At 38.2% G+C, this 21,479-nt stretch overlaps 2 protein-coding genes across 7 annotated transcripts in view; one reads left to right on the forward strand and one right to left on the reverse strand.

The window, feature by feature from the left end:
• bmpr1b (bone morphogenetic protein receptor type 1B) overlaps positions 1–12,061 on the forward strand; it is an 80,254-nt gene extending 68,193 nt beyond the window's left edge. For all 4 annotated transcript variants that reach the window (XM_023344138.1, XM_023344139.1, XM_005794955.3 and 1 more), the window contains 10 exons: positions 4,880–5,042; positions 5,142–5,241; positions 5,880–5,982; positions 7,686–7,782; positions 7,908–8,046; positions 8,267–8,459; positions 9,658–9,955; positions 10,049–10,224; positions 10,998–11,128; positions 11,210–12,061. In XM_023344138.1, coding sequence (XP_023199906.1) covers positions 4,880–5,042; positions 5,142–5,241; positions 5,880–5,982; positions 7,686–7,782; positions 7,908–8,046; positions 8,267–8,459; positions 9,658–9,955; positions 10,049–10,224; positions 10,998–11,128; positions 11,210–11,335 — 1,526 coding nt within the window. In that variant the 3' untranslated portion in view covers positions 11,336–12,061. The remainder of the gene's footprint in view (positions 1–4,879; positions 5,043–5,141; positions 5,242–5,879; positions 5,983–7,685; positions 7,783–7,907; positions 8,047–8,266; positions 8,460–9,657; positions 9,956–10,048; positions 10,225–10,997; positions 11,129–11,209) is intronic.
• Positions 12,062–14,993: 2,932 nt separating this feature from the next.
• Positions 14,994–21,479, reverse strand: part of LOC102238097 (netrin receptor UNC5C-like) — a 201,114-nt gene continuing 194,628 nt past the window's right edge. For 2 of the 3 annotated variants that reach the window (XM_005795070.3, XM_023344100.1), the window contains 2 exons: positions 21,089–21,267; positions 14,994–17,769 (listed from right to left, as the gene is read on the reverse strand). In XM_005795070.3, coding sequence (XP_005795127.2) covers positions 17,607–17,769; positions 21,089–21,267 — 342 coding nt within the window. In that variant the 3' untranslated portion in view covers positions 14,994–17,606. The remainder of the gene's footprint in view (positions 17,770–21,088; positions 21,268–21,479) is intronic. The other variant, XM_023344101.1, reaches the window with a different exon arrangement.

Below are 21,479 nucleotides of genomic sequence, written 5' to 3' on the forward strand. Positions count from 1 at the left end.
GTTCTGAGGGGGCGGGGCTTAGATGACGTCATAATATGATGACATAGGGTCGTCAAGGATCCCACCAGGGTCACTCGTGCAAAGTTTGGTGCAGAAGTTATCGACCGTTCACAGTAAAATACGAGACTTCCTGTTGTCAGAGGGCGTGGCCTACGTGATGTCATCATTTGACCATTGGATATTATTCTACACCCGAGGATGATCAATATCTCAAACTTTGGTGTCTCTGTGATTTTTTGTGTTAGAATTACAAATTATTTAATTTTTTCCTCTTTAATTCAACATTGAACTGTCATTCCGTAGGGCAATGCTGCCCTCTGGTGTCGATTTACTGAAATTACTGAAATAGTTTAATTATTTCAGTAATTCGACACCAGAGGGCAGCATTGCCCCACACATGACAAAATAATCCCCTTTGTAATTGACTGTGTAACATATTACACAGTCAATCACAGGGGATCTTTGAGCCTTGCTAACCCCACTTCAACATGCTCCAAAACTCACCAATTTGATAACTTTAAATTAAACATGCCTTATGATCAGACTGACCGAGTTTGAAGTCGATCAATCGAAATCCCTAGGAGGAGTTCGATCAAATGCGAAGGCTGTAAACGTCAAAATTGAGGTCAAATGAACTTCAATCTAAAATGGCCGACTTCCTGTTGGGTTTAGAGCATGGCTCTAAGAGACTTTTTTGTACGTCCCGACAAGATACACATGTGTACCAAGTTTCGTAATTCTAGGTTTAAGCATGGCTTGGGGCTGTTCATTTAAAATACTCTAGGGGTCGCTATAGAAAAATTAGGCCACGCCCACCAAATATCTCTATGGATTCCTGTTCGGGGATGGATAAGGATCCATCCTAGTGAGTTTGGAGCAGCTCACCCCGAAACTGTGGAATTCAGAGCCAAACGAAATTCGATGGCGTTCGCAACGCCGCCACGCCCACCTGCTTCATCGCAGCCGGTCGGGGTTGGAATCCACAACACACCAACATGTCTTCTGTCTCTGGACACAGTTTCATGTTGATTAGGTCAAAGGGCTAAGATAGCGACCGTTCACAGTAAAACATTACACTTCCTGCTCTCAGGGGGCGTGGCCTACATAAAAAAAACATTTCACTGCAGGGTATTTTAGGACACCCGATGTCGATCAATCACTGAAAGTTTGGTCCCTCTATGTGTTTTTGTATAGGAAATATAAGAGGTTTTTGTTTCATGGCGTGTAGGTGAACTTTGACCCCTGCTAACCCCCCTTCAACATGCTCCAAAACTCACCAATTTGATAACTTTAAATCAGACATGCCTTATGATCAGACTGACCGAGTTTGAAGCCGATCAATCGAAATCCCTAGGAGGAGTTCGATCAAATACGAAGGCTGTAAACGTCAAACTCGAGGTCCAAAATGGACCTTCAATACAAAATGGCCGACTTCCTGTGATACTTGCACTATGACATTACTTGTAAATTCTGAGCGTGTTAGTGAGCTCTACAACTGTACCGAATTTCAAGTCTCTACGATGAAGTAAGTGAATAGCAATGGGTCTTTTGAAAATTGCTAGGTGGCGCCGTTGAGCCAATTTGTTTGCGATTTTTGCGGCGACCTTAAAATACGAAATTTTTAAACTCCCCGTATGCATCCGCCAAGTTTGGTGAGTTTTTGAATATGCTAAAGCCTCCAAAAAGGCGCCTCTTTGGGGGGGCAGAAAAATAAGAATAATAATAATAATAATAAACAGTACAGATACAATAGGCCTTCGCAGCGCTTTGCTGCTCGGGCCTAATAATAATAATAAGAAACAGTACAGAAACAATAGGCCTTCGCAGCGCTTTGCTGCTCGGGCCTAATTAAAGCTGCAAGCAGCCTCGGGCGGCCCTCGCAGCAAGCGCCGCTCCGGCCTATTGGCCACCGCGGGGGTTCCGGCCACCGCAGAAGCTCTCGCGCGGTTTCCAGAGCCGCAGCCCGCTCCCCACCGCGGAAGCTCCGCCGCAGTTTCCAGCACCGCCGCCCGCTAGCCGCCGCAGGAGCTGTCGCGCATTTTCCCCGCCCGTCCACCGGTCGACACGCGTGAATGCGTTCGGCGGCGCACCCCGACGACTGTCGAAAAATCTGGTGCAGATCGGTCGATGCGTCGAGGACATACGGCCGATGTATTAACTTAGGGGGCGCAGTGGAGCCAAATTACATCTCAACCTCGTTGGGCTCTTTAGAGGTGAACAAAGGTCATACATATCCAGTTTGGCGTCAATCGGATGATCTATGCGTGAGTAAGAGCCAAACGTATGCATATGGCGAGGGACTGATATTGGCCATGTGGCCACGCCCACACGGTTCAGCCAGCAGCGAGCATTGACAGAGCTTATCATCCGAATCATCTTGATTAGGTCAAGAGAGCCATAAACGGAGCTTTCCAAGGAAAAAAACGGCACTTCCGGTTCCGAGGGGGCGGGGCTTAGATGACGTCATAATATGATGACGTAGGATCGACGGGCATCCCACCAGAATCACTCAGGTCAAGTTTGATGCGGCTCGGTCAAAATATGTGGAATGTAGAGGCAAACGTATACGAACGGCGTTGCCGCCATTGAAAACTCTTGGCACTTTAAAGCAAGCGAGATCAACTTCCTATCTGTCATCCAACACAGAATCAACTTGATTAGGTCAAGAGAGCCATAAACAGAGCTTTCCAAGGAAAAAAACGGCACTTCCGGTTCCGAGGGGGCGGGGCTTAGATGACGTCATAATGTGATGACGTAGGATTGATGGGCAAGCCTCCAGGATCACTCAGGCCAAGTTTGGTGCAGCTCGGTCGAAACATGTGGAATCTAGAAGCAAACGTATGGCATCGGCGTTACAGGTCACTTCGCCACGCCGCCACGCCCAGCTGCTATCTCAAAGCCGGTCGGGGTTGGAATCCTCAACACACCAACATGTCTTCTGTGTCTGGACACAGTTTCATGTTGATTAGGTCAAAGGGCTAAGAGAGCGACCGTTCACAGTAAAACATGACACTTCCTGTTCTCAGGGGGCGTGGCCTAAGTGATGTCATCATTTGACCATATGGTATTGTAGGCCACCTGATGATGATCAATCACTGAAAGTTTGGTCCCTCTATGTGTTTTTATATAGGAAATATAAGAGTTTCGTGTTTCATGGCGAGTAGGTGAACTTTGACCCCTGGTAACCCCCCTTCAGCAATCTCAGACAGTCACCAATTTGATAACTTTAAATCAGACACGCCTTATGATCAGACTGACCGAGTTTGAAGCCGATCAATCGAAATCCCTAGGAGGAGTTCGATCAAATGCAAAGGCTGTAAACGTCAAAATCGAGGTCAAATGAACTTCAATCTAAAATGGCCGACTTCCTGTTGGGTTTTGACCATGGCTGTAATAGACTTTTTTGTACGTCCTGACAAGATACACATGTGTACCAAGTTTCGTAATTCTAGGTTAAAGCATGGCTTAGGGCTGTTCATTTAAAATACTCTAGGGGTCGCTATAGAGAAATTAGGCCACGCCCACCACATTTTGTTATGAATTCCTGTCGGTGGGTGGATAATGATCCATCCTAGTGAGTTTGGAGCAGCTGGGCCCGAAATTGTGGAATTCAGAGCCAAACGTATGGCAACGGCGTTACAGGTCACTTCGCCACACCGCCACGCCCACCTGCTATGTCAAAGCCGGTCGGGGTTGGAATCCACAACACACCAACATGTGTTCTGTCTCTGGACACAGTTTCATGTTGATTAGGTCAAAGGGCTAAGATAGCGACCGTTCACAGTAAAACATGACACTTCCTGTTCTCAGGGGGCGTGGCCTAAGTGATGTCATCATTTCACCATAGGGTATTGTAGGGCACCTGATGCCGATCAATCACTGAAAGTTTGGTCCCTCTATGTGTTTTTATATAGGAAATATAAGAGTTTCGTGTTTCATGGCGAGTAGGTGAACTTTGACCCCTGCTAACCCCCCTTCAACATGCTCCAAAACTCACCAATTTGATAACTTTAAATCAAACATGCCTTATGATCAGACTGACCGAGTTTGAAGTCGATCAATCGAAATCCCTAGGAGGAGTTCGATCAAATACGAAGGCTGTAAACGTCAAAATCGAGGTAAAAAATGGACGTTCAATACAAAATGGCCGACTTTCTGTGATAGTTGGCTTATAACATTAAATGTAAGTTCTGAGTCTTTTGGTGAGCTCTACAAGTGTACCAAATTTCATGTCTCTACGATGAAGTACGTTCATACCATTGTGTCAACAGAAAATTGCTAGTTGCCGCCGTTCAGCAATTTTTTTTGCGATTTTTGCGACAACCTTAAAATTCAAAATTTTTAAATTTTCTAGTCGCCACCGCCAAGTTTGGTGAGTTTTTGAATATGATAAAGCCCCCAAAAAGGCGCCTCTTTGGGGGGGCAGAATCGTAATAATAATAATAAGAAACAGTACAGAAACAATAGGCCTTCGCAGCGCTTTGCTGCTCGGGCCTAATAATAATAAACAGTACAGATACAATAGGCCTTCGCAGCGCTTTGCTGCTCGGGCCTAATAATAATAAGAAACAGTACAGATACAATAGGCCTTCGCAGCGCTTTGCTGCTCGGGCCTAAAAAAAGCAGAAGTATCTGATTAGATCACACAACATAAAGAATCAGAAACTGTCAACATTTTTGATGTTCAATAAAAATGTTAATTGAGCTATACTTTTTTTCTTTGTCTGTTTTCTAAAAAATCAACTTCTGTTTTATTTTATGTATTTTTGGTGTTTAATGTTCATTTTCCCTGTTATTGTTTGACTTGTAGAGAATAAAACAGATCTGTCATTTCTAAGGTTTAAATCTGCCTGTTTTTTTGCTTTTAATTTGTTCATAGGCAACATTTTGGACAGTATGCTGCTAAAGGCGTCCAGTAAGGAAACAGTGGAGAATGGAAAGAAGGCATTAGGCAGCACGGTTCCTGCTTTGTCTTCTCAAAGATTTCTGTGGTGTCACTGTTACCACCACTGCCCTGATGATTCAATTAACAACACATGCAGGTAACGCAGCAACACAGAACCAACATAAGTCCATGTTTTAATAAAAGATCCATCTGTTTAGTTTGCTTTTCTGTGTCTGAATGTTCCTTGTTTTTGAAGGACGGATGGGTACTGCTTTAAAATGGTGGAGGAGGAGGGCGGAGTACCGGTCCTCACTGCAGGTTGCCTGGGGCTGGTCGGATCTGAGTTTCAGTGCAGGGTGAGTTTGAACATCACAATTCAATTCTATATCCTTTTTTCCCCACACACTTTTTAATCTTCTGTGATTGATATTGGTTAAATAATTTTAAATAGCAAGACTTCCAATGATTGTGTTAGAAAACAAAAACCAAATTACTCTGTTAGCTATAAATCTGGTTATTATGTTTGTTTTTGCTTAATTAAAGGTAGATACAGTTAGATTCTAGATATTTGTATACATTTAAAAAGGCAACCATTTTCTCTCACACATTAAGATAGATTAAACTTTTCTTGCCTAGAAGTATTTGATAAAAGGTTTATGTTTACAAAGTGGTAGAATAATGAGGGATTGAATAAAAGATTTTCATACATTTCCTTAGTTTTTGGTAGAACTACCTTTAAACTAAATGTATTTTGTGGCAACATCTATGAATCACATCCAGCACAGCATGAAAGATGAAAAACAATATCAAAGATCTCAAAGTTCAGTTGAGATAGTCATAGTAGTTTGCAGTGTGATATTGCCAAGATGCAACAAGAGACACATTTATTTCAACTTTTTTTTTTTTTTACCCCCACTGTCGATAATTGTGAAAGGTGCTGTACGTACTAAATACTAATACCAGGCTCAACTTTTTATGACTTTTGTGTCCTCAGGACACGGTGTTCCCCCATGAGAGGAAATCGTTACAGTGCTGCACGGATGAAGATTTTTGTAACAGAAACCTTCATCCGACACTGCCCCCACTCAAACCGCCTCGTAAGTTTTTCTCTACACTGTCATCGTTGTCTCTCTCTTTTTCTCATCCAGTTCATATTGTAGTATAGTCATAGTGTAATGATAAACTGATAATACAATGATATACAAATACAAAGAAATTATTATGAAAAATGTCAACATTGCAGAACTTGAAATTTATTCATTTTATAGACTCTTTACAAAAGTAGTGAAATATTTCAGGCTTTTATTCATTGTAATTTTGTCGGTAATGTCTTACAACTCTGAAATGTCTCAGAAAATTTGAATATTGGTAAAGTTAAATGTTTGAAACTCACAGTGTTAAACCACAATATGCTAATTAACTCAAATACCTTCAAAGGTCTCTTGATCACTCAGTTCAGGTCAGTAGACAACACAGTCATAAAGAAGACCGTCGCTTGGACAAATGCGACTATTTGTTGCATGCGACAAATAGTCGCATAGACAAATGCTAGACATTTGTCTAGTCGCATAGACAAATGCGACTATTTACCTTTTACAAGGTAGCTGCAAAAGGTCACTGCTGAAGAAGCTGTTGTTCACAAAGTGCTGTATCTAAACAAAGAAGGTTGAGTGAAAGGAAAAAGTAGGAATAGGTACTCCAGTGACAGAAATAACTGCAACCTTAAGACAACTGTTGAGTAATATCCTTAAAATGAGTTGGAGGAGCTTTACATGGAATGGACTGAAGCTGGAGTCAGACAAGAGCCATGTTCAGACAAATCTGAACTTAGGTTACAAGTGTCTTAGCTGGGCTAAGTGGAAAAAAGAGCTGGATTTTTGAACAGTGGTGTTCTTTTTAGATGAAAACAAAGTTTGCATTTCATTTGGAAATAAAAGTCCCAGAGTCTGGAGGAAGAGTGCAAAGGTGTAGAATCCATGTTGCTTGAAAGCCTGTGTGAAGTTTCTACAGTGATGGTTTGGGGTTCCATGTCATCTGCTGGTGTTGGGCCTCAAGCTTAGTGACCGTGGTGTTGGCATGCTGGATTGGTCAGCAAACTGGCCTGACCTGAATCCCATTGAGAATCCATAGAGTGTTGTCAAGATGGAGATGAGAGACACCAGAGCCAACAAGGCAGATGACCTTGCCCTGAAGGTCATCAGGGCAACATGTTTCCTTTACACCTTAACATATCCACAGACTTATTGCCTCCATTCCATGCCGCATTGATGCAGTAATTAATTTACAAATATTGAGTATATAAAAATTAGCATAGTTTTGAGAACATTGACATTTCCAATAAATATATAATTTTTTTAAAAAAGTATCCTATTTTGATACTCTTATGTAATATTAAAATTTTCGGACATATGTCATTTTGGAGAGTGAGAGAGTTAATGCAAGCCGTCTAGTTTAAACCAAGGTCTGTACACAACTATATTTGAGAAACAGTAAGTAAAGATTCCCAGGGAAATCACTGGCTTCTGCAGATGCTGAAGGCAGTCATCAATCTGTAACCTTATCATCAGGGAACAGGAGGAGAATTCATCGACGTCAGGATGAGGGCTTCCTGCCGCTGTTCCCAGGTCTAAAGGGAAGAAACAGTGTGCCAGAAGAAAATAGAAAAATTATGAGGGGAATTTGATTTGAACACAAATTACTCAAGTGGAGTGTGACTAATAGGGACAAACTGGGAAACAAATAAAATTATGAAATGTTTTAGATGTCACTTTTGAAAATTATTTAATCTTTTCCTGTCTAGTGTATGTCGATTGGAAGATCCACCACATGGCACTATTGATCTCAGTCACTGTGTGCATCATTATACTGGCTGCCATTATTATCTTCTGCTACTTCAGGTAATCACATGGAACAGTGATGATACCTCACTGCTTCCTTCCTTAATTTGGAAAAGTGCCGTGCAGTTCATACTTTTTATTAGAGGAGTATTGATGATTGCTTGCTGAATAACATGATTCTACAGGTACAAGCGGCAAGAGTCTCGTCCTCGGTACAGCATCGGTTTGGAACAAGATGAAACATACATTCCTCCTGGAGAGTCTCTGAAGGACCTGATAGAGCAGTCGCAGACCTCTGGCTCAGGCTCAGGTCTCCCTCTGTTGGTGAGATGCCCACAAAACACTTTTAAAAATACCCTGTTTGCAATCATTGTCAGTCTTTAACCCTTAAATCTTTAGATTTTTTTCCCCCCAAAATGGATCAAATAACACATAGATAGATTTTGTTTTAAGGCTTTTGTATCCCAAAAATACAGAAATGATGGGACACGAAGCAAGGCACAGAGATGGTACATTATTTATCTGTGCCCTGCTTTTTCCCCAGGTCCAGAGAACCATAGCCAAGCAGATTCAGATGGTGAAGCAGATTGGAAAGGGGAGGTATGGCGAGGTGTGGATGGGAAGGTGGAGAGGAGAAAAGGTGGCTGTTAAGGTTTTCTTTACCACTGAGGAGGCCAGTTGGTTCAGAGAGACCGAAATTTACCAGACTGTCCTAATGAGACATGAGAACATACTGGGTGAGTCTCGCTGGATGACCTGGCATGTAGCGTTTGTTTTTTGTTATTTTTTTATTTTGAAGCCTAGGGTTTTCATGCATCTGTAAATTATTGTTTTAAATTCAGTTTTATAACTTTACAGTTGTCATGAATGTGTTTATTACAGATTTAGAATAATAACTATTTTTTTTTACAAAAAATTGCTTATATTTGTCATAGATGATGAGACAAGTGTCTCCCAAGAGATAGCAAAACAACGTGAAAATAAAGCAAAAGATATGATGTACACAAATCAACAGGAATACTTGGGTCAATAATGTATACGTGCCAGATTTAGCCATGAAATCTAATTTTCATTATCAAATGAAAATGGTTGCCTTTTTAAATGTATACAGATATCTAGAATCTAATTGTATCTACCTTTAAAAATTATGTTTTTACCATATCAATGGTAAAACATAATTGAAACATAAAATAGCATGATTTGTGAAACTGACAGACAATGAGTAAAATTAAGCATATTGTATTTCATTAGAATACAAACTAATAAGCAGCGAACCAAATGCGAAACCCAGAGATACACCAACATTAAACTATTTGAACTATATGAACTATTTCAGAGACTTTATCATTCATGCAAACATAGTTTTCTGTTACTCTGATATAATTTAATACATTTCAATGCATTAGTTGAAACAAGAAAGCCATATGGCATTAAGAGTTTATCTCCATCCTACTCTTGATTGTAACAATACAGCATAAGGTTCTGCTCTGCATTCCCAGAACAGTTATAAAATGTTTTTTTCATTTAGATTATTAAACACTTCAGTATTCATATTTAACATATTTCAGGTCCCATGGCACAGCATGAAATAATCAGTATTTTTGTTTACTTTAAACAAGTTAATTATTTTAAGAAAAAGTTCTGAAAGAAATCCTACTGAGCTTACAGTCTTAAATCTTGAAGAAGAATAAGAAGAAAGTCGTTTACTGTGAAAGTGGTCTGTGCCGTTATGACAAAGCCTAATTGATGCTGTTCCTTTATATGAGCACACTGTCAGGAGAATTACCTATTTGAATTGCCCATCATAATTATTGGTGCTATTAACGAATATGAAAGGTGTGTGATGTGTGAACAGCTGGATTCTTTCAAATTCAACCAGCAATATGGAAATTATAACTCCCTGCCTCTCTTTATTCTCCATTCCCTCCTTCACAGGTTTCATAGCTGCAGATATCAAAGGAACCGGCTCCTGGACCCAGCTCTATCTCATCACTGACTACCATGAAAACGGATCCTTGTATGACTACCTGAAATCAACCACCCTGGACAATAAAGCCATGCTGCGTTTGGCCTATTCATCTGTTTCGGGACTCTGTCACCTTCATACAGAGATCTTTGGCACTCAGGGCAAACCCGCCATTGCTCACAGAGACCTTAAGAGTAAGAACATACTGGTGAAAAGAAATGGGACTTGCTGCATTGCTGATCTTGGACTGGCAGTAAAGTTTATCAGGTGTGCATTAGAAACATGAACATTTTAGCATCTTTCCATTTAAATGTATATTTTTATACATTAGTTCTTACTTGTTGAAATTACTGACTCTAGTGACACCAATGAAGTGGACATCCCCCCCAACACTCGAGTTGGTACAAAGCGCTACATGCCTCCAGAGGTTCTGGATGAGACTTTGAACAGGAGTCATTTTCAGTCATACATCATGGCCGACATGTATAGCTTTGGGCTCATCCTCTGGGAAATCGCTCGCCGTTGTGTCTCAGGAGGTAAATATAGTGCATTGCAAACAATTTCCGACCCCTTGACCTTTTCCCCTCTTACTCACTTCAGTGTAGTTCAGTAGGATTTTATCTGAGCCCATTCATAATTGTAAATAGGAAGGAAAATTGTCTTCAGTCCAATAGAAACACCTTTGAAAACAGTTAAAACTGTAAATTGTTTGAAGTATGTCTCATCTGTTTTACACATATAAACTGAAACATTTCCTCATTGTAAAGTTAATCAAAATGGATGGAAGGTACCTACAAGCAGCATTTTTAAAGTCTCGCCGTAGATTCTGAGTTAATTTTAGGCTTGGACTTGGACCAGATTCTGTGGCTCTTGCTGTTTGTTCAGGATTGTTGAACAAACAGCCCCGGTCTCAAGATTTGTACATCCTCTATCAGGTTTTTCTTCAGGTCTTGCCTACATTTTCTCACCAACCACTTTTCCTGTCCCTGCTTAAGTAAAGGATTCTCACAAAATGATGGCAACCACGTTTCACTTTAATGATGGTGTCTCAGTGGAGATAAATAGTTTTTAATGAAACAAGAAAGAGTTGAACTAAGTCATTGTATTACTCCAGTAAAAATTAAAAGTACAATGCAACACCTAAAAAAGCTATTCAAGTAAATGTAACCAAGTAAAAAATAGTTAATTACTTTCTTCTACTTCAGCACAACTCCTCTGTTTACTGCATGGCATTTGGTAAACTGTGTATGAAATGTAAGTTTGAAACCACCCCTAAAGTTTACTATCATCTCTGACTTACATTATACAGGAATCCTAGAGGAGTACCAGTTACCATATCATGAGTTAGTTCCCACAGACCCTTCATATGAAGACATGCGAGAGGTGGTCTGCATCAAGAAACTACGGCCATCCTTTCCAAATCGATGGAGCAGCGATGAGGTAATATATGGTAAAACATGCAATATTATACATGCACAAACAAATAAATTACCTCCCGAACACAAATCTGTATCTTTGCAGTGTTTGAGACAGATGGGGAAGCTGATGACAGAATGCTGGGCCAACAACCCGGCCTGCCGCCTGACAGCCCTGCGGGTCAAAAAGACACTTGCCAAAATGTCAGAATCACAGGATATCAAGCTGTGAGAAGCCACTGCCAGCTGTGCAAAGAATGGACACTGACAACAACCACACTGGCTTTGGTCCAGCCCATTGCAAAGCCTTCATCTCTTGGAGAAAAGGAGATTAGAAGATCACACAATCATATATACGCCCAGAACTCTGCAACTCAAGGCTCTTTGAAAACAGCTATGTCGTATGTGGCCAAGTTGGTTTATCAAATTAGATTCAGACTAGTGTGAATCATGCAAATGTCCTGGATAGATTTAACTTGAGGCTGTAGCTGCAGAGAAACTACAACTGTCTACTGACCAGTAAGTGGAACATAATATCTGTGCTTTCTGTGAAAGCTGTCCTACCTGTTAGATGAAGGTCTGATTGATAGAACTGAAGAGGTGTGGATCAACGCAATACATCACTGCAGGAGAACACATCCTTTCTAAACACTTGCCACCTCACTACTGGCTTTATATTATTATTAATATTATTATTGTTATGGAATAAACACATTTTTGTCACTCATTAATGGACTGCTTTTGGTTGCAAGACCTGACACCATGTGACACAAGTATTATGAGGCGTTACTGTAAGATTTTGTTCATGGTGATAACGTTTCTAGACACTGAAAATTCAATATTTGTATGTGAGCTGCAATAGGCTAATTGAAGTTGTAAAAATGCTTTTTTTCATGTAAAACTCAAATAGAAGACTTGTCTGTGGGAAAATAAAGTTTCTATGTTGACATTAACTTTGGATTGTGCTTCTGAGGGCCTTTTTGTATTTTGTGTTTCACCATATTTGCAACAATTCAAAACTTGTCTTAAAAGAGTTATTCCCAACATGGAATGAAGATTGAACATAAGTCCAAGTCAGATTTTTATTTTTGTATTTATCTATTGTGGATATGCTTACATGAATTACTGACTCTTACAGCAATCAATAATTCATGGAAACCCTTCTAATTTGGTAGTTATGCTACACTCTGCAACATTCCCCCTACATTTGATTGTGTGTAAAGATATTTGCATAAAAACCTAAAATAAAGATTATGGAGAATTGGGGACTAATATTCCACTTTATGCTGCAGTTTCTTCACAGTAGGTTAAGATTTATTTACTGCCCTTTATTATTTATTTACATTCCTCTCGCTATGTGGTGACGAGATAAACTCATCCCACCTGTTTTTTTTTTTTCTTTTATAGGTCATAAACATCTCAGAGATTGATTTCATATATAGACAACTATAGGTCAGTTGCTCCTTCTTGTAGCCGTTTTCTTATTTATGCAGATCCACAAACATTTTACTTTATTTCCTTCATCCATCATCTGTGCCTAGTCCTTGCAGCGCCACTTGGTGGCCTGTGCTTATCTCCAGCAGTTATCAAGCATCGCACGGGAAGTTGGTAACTACTGGACTAACAATCAAACATTCACATCCTTATACCTTAGGACGGGGACGTCAATGAGCTAATATATAAAATCAACTTTTTGAGCTTTACATCATGTTATAATGTTATCAAAAAAAAAAAAACTAAACAAAACTGGGGTGTCGCCTTAATTTTTTTTCATGCACCTTTAAGAAAGTGCATGACACCAGGGTGAATCGAGCATCACTTTTGAGGCACAGTTCCTTCTTGGAGCTGCAGTTTCCAAGCTTACAAACCTCTGCCCTGTCTTCCCCACCAAGTCCTTCAGACTAGCCAGCAGCAATTAGCAAACACCTGGTGGAATTGCACATCTGCCGAGCTCATTATACGAGCTACTTCTCAATGCAACATTGATGAAAACTTTGTTAAAAGATTAATGGAGGAGCGCTGCTGTGATAACTTTATGAAGGTGGAATTTCAGGGAGAGCAGGAGTTTTTAAAGCGACACTGGTCCAGTTTCAAGGGATTAACTTACAAAGTTAGTTTTTTAAGTCATATTTGATATACATATACACATGCATTTCATTTTTAAAACAACTGAGGGTAACATAGTTTCTTGATCATGCTATTAAATGGCACTGTATGCCTAGAAAATGCTTAATACCACTCCTTAAAGTTTTTGGACTGCGGGAGGCAACTGGACTACCCGGAAAAAGTCCCAGCATGCTGAGGGAGAACCTGGAAACTATGCAGAAGAACCTCAGGCTGAGATTCAAACACAGCAACAGCTCTTATTCAGATCAGTCGGTTTCATATTTTCATATTTATATTGCTGAAAAAGAAGCCTGTGGTTGTTGGTTTTTTTTGAGTAAATTTACTTTTCTTTCTCTATTTGTTTTCTTTTAGGAATTATGTCATACTTAATATTTACCTGCTGTGACTATTTAAGAAGTTTAATGAAATTTCAACACCCCCTCAATAAAGTGATTCACTTATCCACATGCTTGATTCACAGTTTGCGGCGGCCACATGTTAATGAGTCACTCAGATGTGTGCCTTCCTTTGTTGGAAAAAAAAGAAAGAAAACCCCAGCATGCCTCATTATTACCCATCAGTGCTGCTGAGTACGCAGCATGTAGAACAGTGACACCATAAGGACTTTTTAGTTTTTTGATTCCTTCCTTCTGGCTTATTTTATCTGACTACCTCTACAGTTTGTGATTCAGAAAATGTCTCATTATATTGCAGCACAAGCTCCAATAGCTAACTTTTTCCAGCGGTTCTTTCCACAAAAACACACAATGTAGGACAACGTTTCAGCATTGCTTATAAATATAATTTATTAATTGTCTTAAAAATTCTTTCTTACACTTTGTACAGAAAATAATTAGAGGAGATAGAGAGGCAAGCAGTCAGCAATATTAAGCAAGACTCTTGAAGCGTGCCAGAGTTAGCTAAAATGGACCAATACTATCCCACACTAATCAAATCAAATCAAATCAAACCACTCATAATAAAATAAAATGCAAAATTACAAGGACAATTCTAGCTATAGACTTCTATCATGATAACCAATATTTGCATAGTAGACACTGCTTTTACAAAAAAGGAAAAACTCAAAAGAACATACAAACTAGTATCTAATTGTACTGCTTTTTAAATTCTGAAATATGCCAAATATAGTCAACAGTACACAACTGTACAGATTGTAGATAAAAAATATTTTTACATATTTTTATATCTTTACACTACTTTCTTTGTTTTCACAACATGAAGGACAATTCAAAGGAGATCTGGATGAATCCTCTTTTGAAAGAAAAAAACATTTTTTTACAACACAAAAAAATGCTCATTCTGCTGGTAAGCTGTAAACGCAGAAACAAACAGGTTCTTTAAAAAAACAAAACAATTTTCTCCAACATGTTTACTCAGTTGAAAAATAGATCTAGTATGACTTAGCTTTAATGTGTCACAATACATCTTTGACCCTTAACTGTCACGAGGACAGCGGTGTCCTTTTGGACCCAACATGTAAGCTTTTTGGGAGTGACGGTGTGAAAGGTGTTTCCATGTTTTATATGTGATCTCAAACAAACAGATCCAAAGAGCTGATGGTCTAGGCTTGTCTTCACATTAAAGTGTCTCAGCCCTTCCCTTTGATTTCCTGAAATTAGAGGTTCCATAACCACCAATTTGTACAATACCTTATAAAAGTTGCCGCATGTCTTGAGCTTTTTCACATTTTGTCATATAACAGCCACACAGTTTATTTTATTTTATTGGATTATAATTATTATTTTTTTTTTTTGTGATTTGCAAATGTCAAATAATGCATAATTGTGAAGTAGAAGCAAAATGAAACAGTTCACAAAATGTCTTAAAAATAAAATTCTAAACTGTCTAGATTGTCAAGGTTAGTTTTACCCCAAATAGAATCCAGTGAAATTAATTCCCATCAGAAGTCATATGATTAGTACACAGATTTTACATATGTGGAGTTTATTTTCACTATAAATCCCTCGGTTCTGTGAAGGCCTCAGATATTTGTTAGAGAAAATTAGCAAACAACATCATGAAAACCAAGGAACACAATAGATAAAGTTGTTTAAAGGTGTAGGTGGAATCATTGCTGACATGGCAGTTTTGTTTCTCAGCAAATATTCTGGTCTCTAGATGTGCAAAGCTGGTGTAAACATACTCCATACTACTGGCTGCTGTGACTGCAGTGAAACTTTTGACTTGCTGTTGGGGGAGGCAAAATTGAATTGGAAAGTCACAAAAATCCCAATAAAATATTCTGAAGGTGGCAGATGGTACGTGACAAAGAGTGAATAGTTCAAAGGGTACAAATCCTTTACAAGGCACTGTAAATGTTCTAATTCTGATACTTAAAACATAACTATTCAGAGACCTTTTCATAATGAACAACTGGATTTACATCTGTGCAGGAGGTCTAGATCTGAAGTTTCTTATTGAACAAAAAATTGTAAAAAAGAAAATGTTTGGAGGACGACCACAGGATTTCCACATAGGATTTTTTTACCCTTTAAATTTTGTTTTTTTTTCTTTCCTTTACAGATCCTTTACAGAAGCTCCTCTGCAAACTAGATGTTCAGTTATATATGGCATGTCTCCATACACCTTTGTGAATATTTTATATGCATTTCCCTTGAGCTGGATGTTCATGTAGTCTAATTAAATGATAAACATCATACACATCTCCAGGGGCATCTGACAATTATTCATAAAACACAGAGCTGGAGTTTTTCATTTACATAAAACTGTTGACATGAGTCAAACTGAACTTTTGAAACAGTCATACTTTATTTAACAAAGGCCCCTCAGTTCTGTGGATTTTAACTTTTCCAAACAAAATGCTTTGCTCTGGATTTTTAGATGTCAACAAATAACAGGGAAAAACAGTGAAAGATGTTCATTAATGTAGTTAAAACAATACATAATAAAATTAAAACAAAAATGTTTATGCTATTAAACTATTAATAATCAAAATAATATTATGCAAACAATTTTATACCCATGTATTTACACTGTGAAGATGAAAGAGGAGAAAAGTTTCATTTTAAATGCTGTAATTCTTCCAAGGCCACTAGATGGTGCCAGTGACCAACAAAGTCACAGTTGGATAATTTATCTGACATCCTGTGAAAATGAGGAGAAAAAACACTGTCACGTAATACTGAATTTGGTTCACAACTGGATTTAAAAAATAATCTTCGGTGACTTGTTTCCCAGAGTTAAACCCTCTCCAGAAACAAGCCTGAACTGCCAGCCAGGAACCGTCCAGGATGTAAAAAAATTAAAAAAAAGTTGGCATCTCTGCTGCACAAAGCATGAGTTGTCAGGAAAATGATTTTCTTGATTGAAATATGAAAGCAAAAAAAAAAAAAAAAATATACAAAACATAAGAGGAGATGAGGTGCTCTTTCTTTTGAGATATTTCCACAGCAAAATACGACAAAAATATTTTCCGCCGGCGCCAGTTTCAAAAACAATCTTTGGATTGGCTTATCTGACAAATGATCTTGCCTTTCCTGCTCTCCTGACCCAAATGATTTAAAATTATTGAGTCTATTAGAAATCATTCTATGGGGTAAAAAAAACAAAAAAACTGTTTCCTCAGACTTGTTTCCAGTCAGGATTCCTGATTAACAAGCACTGTGTCAGAAAATCTGTAGCAGAAAATGAGCCACGCATACAGACAGCGTGATACAAGGAACGTTCCCTAAGAGACAATATAAAGACGACAAACTGTACCAACAAACACGTACAGCCAAGGCTTATAAGATAAGAGTCTTCTTCATCGCTGCTCTCATTATCTGCTTTCCATCCAGATGGTCACCTGCCCGCTGCTTCCATCACTTTATGTTGATGTCCTCCCTCTGTTCTGTAATCAGTTTAGCTGCTCTCTGTGTTTGCTTTCATCTTTGTGAAGAGTCTACCTGTGTCTTTGTTTATCCTCAATCTAGCATTCCCTACTCCTCTGTAATTGGTTTACCTTTGCTTCCTTTATGATTCTGTTTCCTTCCTATACACGATTTCAAGGTCAGTATCTCCACTTCTGCTTACCTTTTTTTTCTTGTCCCTGTTCATCATACGAGCAAGAAAGTAAGTGCTTGGAGAATATGTGATTTTTTTTCCCTCTTGTATATACGTGTAGACGAGTATATATTCTCTCTTGTATTCATGACTCCCAAAAACTCACACACTGATACACATCAGCACCTGCTTGAGCACCTATTTCTTTCACTGCGACAGCTTAATTGCCACGGTATTTAAACAGTGCTGCTCAATCACCGTGGTGACAACTTTTCTTTGATTTTGCATCCGATCGGGTTATCCGCAGCACCAACCACGGACAATCCACATGTAATTCTCTGGAGTTTTGCCGTCATAATAAAAATGTTCCTTTGTTAGTGTTCTGATGTCATGGAGGCAAGGCTGCTGTCGTGACGGCCCATTTCTTCCAGTACAGCGGCCAGTTCATTTAGATCTCCATCGGGAAAATGTTGGGCTTCCCAGAGATCCAGGATGACACCTGTAGGACTGGACTTGGTGGCAAAGTAGTTCAGGTATCTAAAAAATAAGGAGGGAGTCAAGAAAAGGTTAAAAAGTTCATAATGCGGCTTGAAAAGTATGAATATATAGTCAATCTGTCATTGAAACCTGAAGTATGTACTGTATTTTGATCTTTTGACACAAACGATTATGAACAAATTAGACAAAAAAAATCTAAAAATGTTTTTTTTCCTCATAAATGCGGTAACAATTCAATAGGGAGATGCAACATGTGTCACGAGTCAGGACGTCAGTGACTGCAGAGGAAGAGTCAGACACTAAGCCATCTCACACAAAGGTCTTGTTGCAGCTTTGAAGCTAAAAACCATCATATTTCTGTCTCATGGGGATAAAAGGAGACTTTCTGTTCTGTAAATCTTGTGATTGTACTGTTGACACACTCTGGTGCCATTTTAATAAAAGCAAAGGATGTACCATAATTTCTTATGGTAAATTCTTATGGTTTCTAATTTATTATATATGCCTAACAGCACATTTTCATTCAACAATTAACAAAATCTTCCTTACATTGTTTCTTCCTTATTTGGACTTTATCTGTTTCCAATAAGGAACAGCTGTTAAGTGACCTCAGGGGCTCAGTTTAAGCTGAGTACGGAAGAACTTTCCAGTCATAAATGTGGTCACTCTGCGTGTTTAGGCAAGGAGAAAGCTGTAACAGCAAGCCTTATTTTGATGAACGCTTTGACAGATCAGTGGCAAAACAACTTTCTGAGACTCTTATGAAAACTTGTTTTTTACAGGAAATGGGAAAGTAAACAACACATTTTCTACCAGTTCACCTGCTGACCAGAAATCACGGTGCCCACATTCACCAGCTGCGTCATGAGCAGGAAGGCCGTGGGGACAATGATTTGCACTTGTGCCTAATTATCCTCTCAATATCTGGCTCTGGCTTTGTAGCAGCTAGCAAATGAGTCTGAATCATCAAGCCAAGCATCTGTGTATAGCTGACTGGGTAATGATAAAACTCTGAGATTGCTACCTGAAGTCAACTGGAGGAAACAAAGTCAAATTACCTATTTAGTTCTGCAGAGACTCATTTTTTCTTTTACATCAACAATAAAGTGTTGTCCTTTGCATTTCATAGAGGGATACTAGAAGGAGGCTTTGTGTGCAGGGTGAAATATTTTCCAAAAATCATAGGTTGCTAGTCACATCACAGAGCCAGCACGAAGACAATTAGATTAAAAAAAAAAAAACAAGTAAATATTTAGCATATTCAGCTCCTTTTCACACTTTGTGGCAACCCTTGTAAAAATGTGTAAAGAGCTTAAATTTAAACATACTGTATATTTTACTACAGAGGCATAGTCTCACACTGAATAATTTAGAATACGTCTGAGTACATTTAGGGTACATCTGTTCAGAGGTGGAAAATCTCACATTCATGGATAATTACTTTTAAAAAACCTGGTGTCACACTTACAGACACTGGTCACGTTTCTTATTTAAAAATACAACTTAACCATCTTCAATTTATACATTACTATCTACCATTGATCATAATGTTGGTAAAACATTGTCACCTGCTTAAATATCAATCTTCCACCAATCAAAATAGGGAAGAAACACAGAAAACAGGCTATTCAATTAAGGTAGATTTGTTTTGACTTTCATAAAAGCAGAAATGAAAATAGTTTTTCCCTTAAACTTTAATCAGAAGATAAATATGTTTACTTTTTAGTGCACTTTTAAAATACAATGAGGTCAGCAGAATGTGTTTCATATATAACAAAACAGAAAAAAAAGCAAAAAAAAAAAAAAAAAAAAACCAAATGCGTTGAGCGAAGCAAAGAGAGAGGAGGAAAAGATACCAAGGAAATTGATTTTATGAAGACGAGCAGACGCTGGAAGAAGCAAGAAAAAAAATATTGAGTAATAAAAGAGGAAATATAAATGAACAAGACAAAAAAAAGTCAAAATACAAATTAAGCAAATTAATACATAAAATATGATTATTCTAAAGTTCACATTTAATTCAAACAACTATTATAAAATGTTAATAAGAACAGAAAAAAAGTTCAAGTAATAAAATTATTTCAAATTTATAGTTTTATTGGAACCTAAATGTGCAATAAAACTAGATATAAAAGTATAACGTATAAATAAGTTAAAATATAAAAACTATTGTAAACGTCAGATAAAAGATAAAACTTTAGATTAAAAAAAGAATAGTTTTTGAGGCCAGCCCTCAGATGTGAGCCATAAAAAGCGAAAAATGCATTGTTACTTTTTTCTTCTTACTTTAAGGTTTACAAATAAACTTTTTACAGGCCCCTAAAGGATCTGAATGATCATGTGATAAAATGAGATTTGATACTACAAGCACTGATGACTTCCAACCTTAAACTCAATTGTAAAATGTACATGAGCAGAGAGCGTAAAATTAAAGTGACGTGAACTCTTTTGCTTTTGTTTCCCAGCTTTTAAGGAGATGATTTCTGGAGTAACTATAGAGGGGCTAAATATTTTATGAAGACCAGAAAGAAGAGCACTGAAGTTTTATCTTCTGCAAGGTATAAAAGCCTATATTAGATTGTTTGCATTTATTAGAGAGAAAAACGATCATGGTGATAAAATGTGCTTCTTGAAGAAAAAAATGTAAACAAGAATGAAATGTAACACCAAGATCTTTAATCTGATCAATAGTGTTCATTCCCATAGTCTACGGATTTTTTAAAAATTGTGCATTACTCTATTTGAAAGTTAATGCAAATTATTAAAAGCTCAGCTTTGTCCTGACAGACTCATATCTAAAGTAACAGCAACAAATTCAGAGTTTAAAACAATTTGAACCTGAAAAAAAAGGTCAGACAAATATCAACAACTAATGACTTAATCTTGCCACTGCACATAATGAGGGATATGAAAAATTAGGTAAAAAAATTTCACTCACTATAAGAGAAAGCCAGCAAAAATGAGATTATGCATTAATTAAGGCTCTTTAACAGCTTATGTAAAGGCTTTGTCCACATTTTTGCAAGGATTCGATGATTGTTGAGGATGCTGTACTGGTACTGTATACATACATATGGAGAACATGCAAACTCGCCTCAGAAAGACTCCAGAACTTCAGGGTCTCATTCATGAACAAAATTTGCAGCCATTGAAAATAAAATAAGAGAAAATAAAATCTACTACTTCAACAGTTCTTTTCAGATGACTTGCACTCTGTGATTTCATCAGCCAAGGCAAAGCTAAGTTCTAGTCTCTGTAGAAAGTTTTCTGACTAAATAAGTAAAATCAAGTGAAACACCTGAGGGAGCCAAGCAAAACACAGAAAAAGAAAACAAATAATAGTAAATGTGAGTGTTACCTGTCCAGGTTGAGTTTGTGAGCCAACATCCTCCAGTCGTTGCCTCTGGTCTGTGGTGCATCCAAACTGCCACACAACTTGTGTCTGATGGATAAAGGAATACGGAAGGCATTAGGCCCCATTAAGGTTGTGATATTACTGGCAGGGTCCATCAGGGATGTGTCTATGCACTGGACTTCCTGGAAAGATGACAAAAGGGGGTCATGAGACCAAGTAATTGATTTAAACAACAACTGTTGTAAACATTTATATTATGCACATAGTTTCATACTCAGAACATGTTTCTAAAGGGCTCTACAATACTTAAACATCTTTGTTATTTATATATACCTGTCAATAGCTATCCACAATGCAGTTCAGCTAACTGTATTTCAAATTCAAGTACATCCAT

This window comes from Xiphophorus maculatus, chromosome 12 (assembly GCF_002775205.1).
Source record: "Xiphophorus maculatus strain JP 163 A chromosome 12, X_maculatus-5.0-male, whole genome shotgun sequence".
NCBI classification, from domain to species: Eukaryota; Metazoa; Chordata; class Actinopteri; order Cyprinodontiformes; family Poeciliidae; genus Xiphophorus; species Xiphophorus maculatus.